Genomic DNA, 5,000 nt, shown 5'->3' with positions numbered 1-5,000 from the left:
TTATTATTATTATTATTATTTATTATTTATTATTGAAATAATGGCTATATCAGCCACGTTATTTTGTATAGACGTTGCTTTATTCTTCTTATTACTGACTTTTCTTCTGTCAATAATAAGAATAGAGAAACTTCTATAAAAAAATAAACGCGGCTGAAATAGCCATTATTTTCAATAATACCTGTATTAATGAAGGTCTTCTTCCAGCATATTATTATTATTGTTATTGTTATTACTATTATTATTATTATTATTATTATATTATTATTAATTATTATTATTATTATTAATTATTATTATTATTATTATTATTATTAAGAATGACCATAAAAGACCGCTGCCGCTAGATGATGCTTGACAAAAAAACCAAACTAACTGACGATTCTATTAATAACACCCCACCAGGTTCGTGATGCAAAATGCTTTTTCATCTCAGTCAAAACTGCAGTGCAACTAACAGACCATACCTGCCAGCATCCGAGTCCTAAGAGGGGCATTCGATGACCGCTGCTAAGAGGGACCGATTTCTCTCCCATTTTTAAGGTAACTTAGAGGAGCCGGACAGCTGAATCACCCATCTGAGAAAAGAGAGAAAGGTTGAATGAAAGCTATTAATAAATAGTGACTCCTTTTTCTCTGCGTTTTATCCTTCCTCCATTTCTCTTTTTGTTTACCATTTCGTTGTATAACACTTCCTTAAATTGATGGTTGTCGCTTACTGGTGAATCAGCGACTCTTAACCCTTTATCAGCTTACTCATCGATAAATGTTATTAATGAGTCATTGTGACACTAGTGAACAGTAATATGCAGGCAAATGTTGAAAAAAGACAATGAGAATAGTCATTAGATTAAACATTATGCCTTTGTATCTTATACCATACAGCAATAAATATAAAACTTAATACAGAAGTCGACTGCACACTGATACTCACACTTTGCAACTGATAAAGTGATTATTTGATAGAATGTTTGATTTGAACCTGCAATATAACGTCGAAACGACTATAGAGATGTATTATTTTGTAAAGTAATTTACAATAAGCAAATATCTAAGTGGCCATTTAATTTTCAAGGAAAGAATGATATTGGGATGAATGCTCAGTGAATTGTTTCTTCTCGATCGATATAATTGATCTAAACAGGAAACACACACACACACACACACACACACACACACACACACACACACACATATATATATATATATATATATATATATATATATATATATATATATATATATATATATTAGTTGAAGCCACTGGGAAAATTTAAAAAAGAAAAGACAGGGTGCCAAGTACTTTCGTATATTTAACACATCTTGTGCCCCGAAGATGTGTTAAATACACGAAAGTACTTGGCACTTTGTCTTTTCTTTTTTAGATTTTCCTAGTGTCTTTGAGCTAATAAACAAAATCACGTGCTTACTTTTGTGATCTCCTAGTATATACTACATGTATGTAGTATACTATACATACATACATACATACATACAATACATATCTTATAATATATATATATATATATATATTATTATATATATATATATATAAATATAATTATATATCATATCCCAAAAGAGAACACTTGTATGCTTGCAGAAGGGAAGTTCTCTTTCAGCACAGGAGATTAGAGTCGTTCACCAGCGACCGCTTAAAATGATGATTGACATCAGTGAAACAGAAGAGAACAGACTAACAATTGATCCCGTTGTCGGTTCAATTGGTGGTTTTTTTTTGTCCTTATCGTGTCCTGCAATAGGTCTTGCAACATGGCCTTTCTAAGTCCGTAAATTCCATTCCATTGTTCTCATAGAATGGCAATCATTGCTAGTTCCTCCGACTACGTTGCTATTTGTGTTTTGTGTGAGGTGATAGCATTTACACACTCTCACACAAACACACACACACATGCATGCACACAGACAAGCACGCATACGCTCACACATACACATATACATGCATTAAGCTGCAAATGTCCTTTAATATCCAATTCGCTCTACCTCAGATTTAATATATTTTCATATATGTTAACCGAAGGGGAATTTTTTAGTTGATGATAATTTCGCTCTCGCGGATTGGAACCAGCACTCAGGAGAAATCAGGACTTCAGTGAAGTCACTGAAGTCAAAATAATATATATATTATTATAATATATATATATATATATATATATTATATACATATATATATATATAATACATATATATATATTATATAAATATATATATATATATATATATATATTATATATATAGATAGATAGATATATATATGTGTGTGTGTGTGTATGCGTGTGTGTGTGTGTGTATGTATGTGTGTATGTGCGTGTATTTGTAAATTTTTGGATGCTGTTCATATAGTTTTATTTGTGTTTCTTTTCAGTATTATTCTCATGCCAGTGGCTGTACATGCAGCCGTAATCCTCTGAATAATCTTATCTTTGCCTATCACTCGCATATCTCGCACGGAACACTAATTTTTTATGCTAGATATTTCCTAATTCCAGCTTTCATACATTTTCCTTTTGAAACCACGTTGAAAATCTCATCTCCTGTCTCTCTCTCTCTCTTCCTCTCTTCTCTCTCTCTCTCTCTCTCTCTCTCTCTCTCTCTCTCTCTCTCCCCTCTCCCAGGATTTAATTACTTCGAAGTAAACAACCCTTAACTCAGCAACCTAAAAGGTTCAGAATACTATGTTTTCTCTGCGAGCACTTTCTCTTCATCATTCATATTCTATCACCTCCGTTTTTAGGAAAACTGTAAGTCATGGGGTCACATGAAAGTCATTGTTGACATAAATCTAGTCTTCAATGACCGACCACTTTCTTTTTAACCTTTTCCACCGGGGAGAGATGTTGCCATTATTCTTGACTAATCTTCCATAAGTATTTGGTTTGTGAAGATGGTCTCCTGAGTTCCTTTTCTTAATACTTGTAAAAATAATCAGTATTCCTACGTAATGATGTATGAATTTCTCATGCAGATGAAAAGCAAAGTAACTATGATATTATCACTGTTAAATTAAATTTTATCATTATTCAAACATTTATATGTAACGAGCAGAAAAGACCACTAACTCGCAAAGTAACTTTATTATTGTGGAGATTAAACGAAGGAAAAACAAATAAAAAAAACTGTAAACAGACAAGCAATTTCTTTCGTGTCATCATAAACGAAAGCAAATCAGCAAACAAATATGATACGATGGTTACACTAAGATTGCGACTGAGGAAACTGAAGAAACAGACTTTTAACACTCACTAGGAACTGTTAATTAACAGTACTTCTGGGTAACGTATAATCTCTCCATGAGAAAATTTTATATGATAATCGCCGATGTACGAATATCTCAGCAGCCCTTCTTATGTTATGTCAGTAAAAGTTACGTTTAGGCTGCGCAAATTGCCAAGATTTTGAGCTGTGGATTGCGGCCACAACGTAAATGGTTGGTATCCATCTCGATGTATGAGGACGCGAGTAAAGTAGCGATTGCATGATAAGTTTCTTAATGCTTAGAATGAATGGGTTATTATGCGGTAACGTCTGTAACATGCAAGATTATTAGGCGATTATATGATAATGCCTATAATGTTTTGGGCTACTAATTTTTCCTTATAACCTCAGAAGCAAGTAGAATGGTTTAAGAGAATTGCTTTAGGCTACGTACGATACAATCTGAATCGTTCAAGAGAATTGCTTTAGGCTACGTACGATAAAATCTGAATCGTTCAAGAGAATTGCTTTAGGCTACGTACGATACAATCTGAATCGTTCAAGAGAATTGCTTTTGGCTACGTACGATAAAATCTGAATCGTTCAAGAGAATTGCTTTAGGCTACGTACGATACAATCTGAATCGTTTAGGGTATTAGTTTGTTGAACGATAATATCTGGAACTTTAGGTCGAATAAACTGCTAAGAATAATTGTCCAGATCCGATGTACGTAGATTAGTTCAAGCAAGTTTCATTATGAAACATTTTGAAAAGCTAATAATGATCAGATTTTGAGTACGATGACTTTGGGAAAGTATTATCATCAACATCACCGATCGTCTTTCATTTACGCCAGATTTTTCCTTTATGAAGTTAGACAGTAACATTTTGGATGAATTATAACGTAAGTAACATTTAGCACGAACAAGGTCAAGTTCCTGGATACTTAAAAAATTTTTTTTTTAAAGCTTAAGGAGAACAGTGTGTAGTCTGCAGCTTCATTACAATTAAGAATGAAAAGATAAATTGGAGAATCACGTCGAAGACAATTAGATTTGCGAGGTTGTTGTTGTCTAGCTAATGAAATTATTTTGCTACAAGACTAATTAGATAATAACTTCAGTAACGCTGAGGATGGAAGTACCGTACGTTAGCCAAAACAAGTCATTAAATGAACAATTATGTAAAATTGACGATGGACAGGCCGTTGTACGATAACTCTGATTATTTCAAGACTGGCCGGGACACCGTATGGTAACTCTAACCTCTTCTGAATACAACAGGTTACGATATGACAGCTCAGGAGTCACGTTTAAGACAGGTATAGATTACTGCAGTATTACTGGCAACATGATTAAAATTAAACAGTTTATTGTACACAAGTTTCAGTTACCACTGGCCTAGTAACCTGGTCACAATGCGAGACACATTCACTCCGAATGAATATTTAACATTTGGGTTAAGAAAACATCGCTTCAGGTTTCTTACATAAAGCGATAAAAAAAGGAGAGCATTTTAATCTTGAAGAAAATGAATACAGAAGCTAATCTGTTATTATTATTATTATTATTATTATTATTATTATTATTATTATTATTATTATTATTATTATTATTATTATTATTATTATTATTATTATTATTTATTTATTTATTTATTTTATTTATTTTTTTTTTGCTCTATCACAGTCCTCCAATTCGACTGGGTGGTATTTATAGTGTGGGGTTCCGGGTTGCATCCTGCCTCCTTAGGAGTCCATTACTTTTCTTACTATGTGTGCCGT

At 32.8% G+C, this 5,000-nt stretch overlaps 1 protein-coding gene across 1 annotated transcript in view; it reads right to left on the bottom strand.

Moving 5' to 3' along the window:
* The window catches only part of LOC135226584 (aldo-keto reductase family 1 member B1-like), a 22,879-nt gene that overhangs the window by 14,756 nt on the left and 3,123 nt on the right, over window positions 1-5,000 (bottom strand). The window contains exon 2 of the mRNA XM_064266271.1: window positions 468-578. Coding sequence (XP_064122341.1) covers window positions 468-536 — 69 coding nt within the window. The 5' untranslated portion in view covers window positions 537-578. The remainder of the gene's footprint in view (window positions 1-467; window positions 579-5,000) is intronic.

The sequence above is a fragment of the Macrobrachium nipponense genome, chromosome 14 (assembly GCF_015104395.2).
Source record: "Macrobrachium nipponense isolate FS-2020 chromosome 14, ASM1510439v2, whole genome shotgun sequence".
NCBI classification, from domain to species: Eukaryota; Metazoa; Arthropoda; class Malacostraca; order Decapoda; family Palaemonidae; genus Macrobrachium; species Macrobrachium nipponense.
This window is presented reverse-complemented; position numbering and strand designations above follow the sequence as displayed.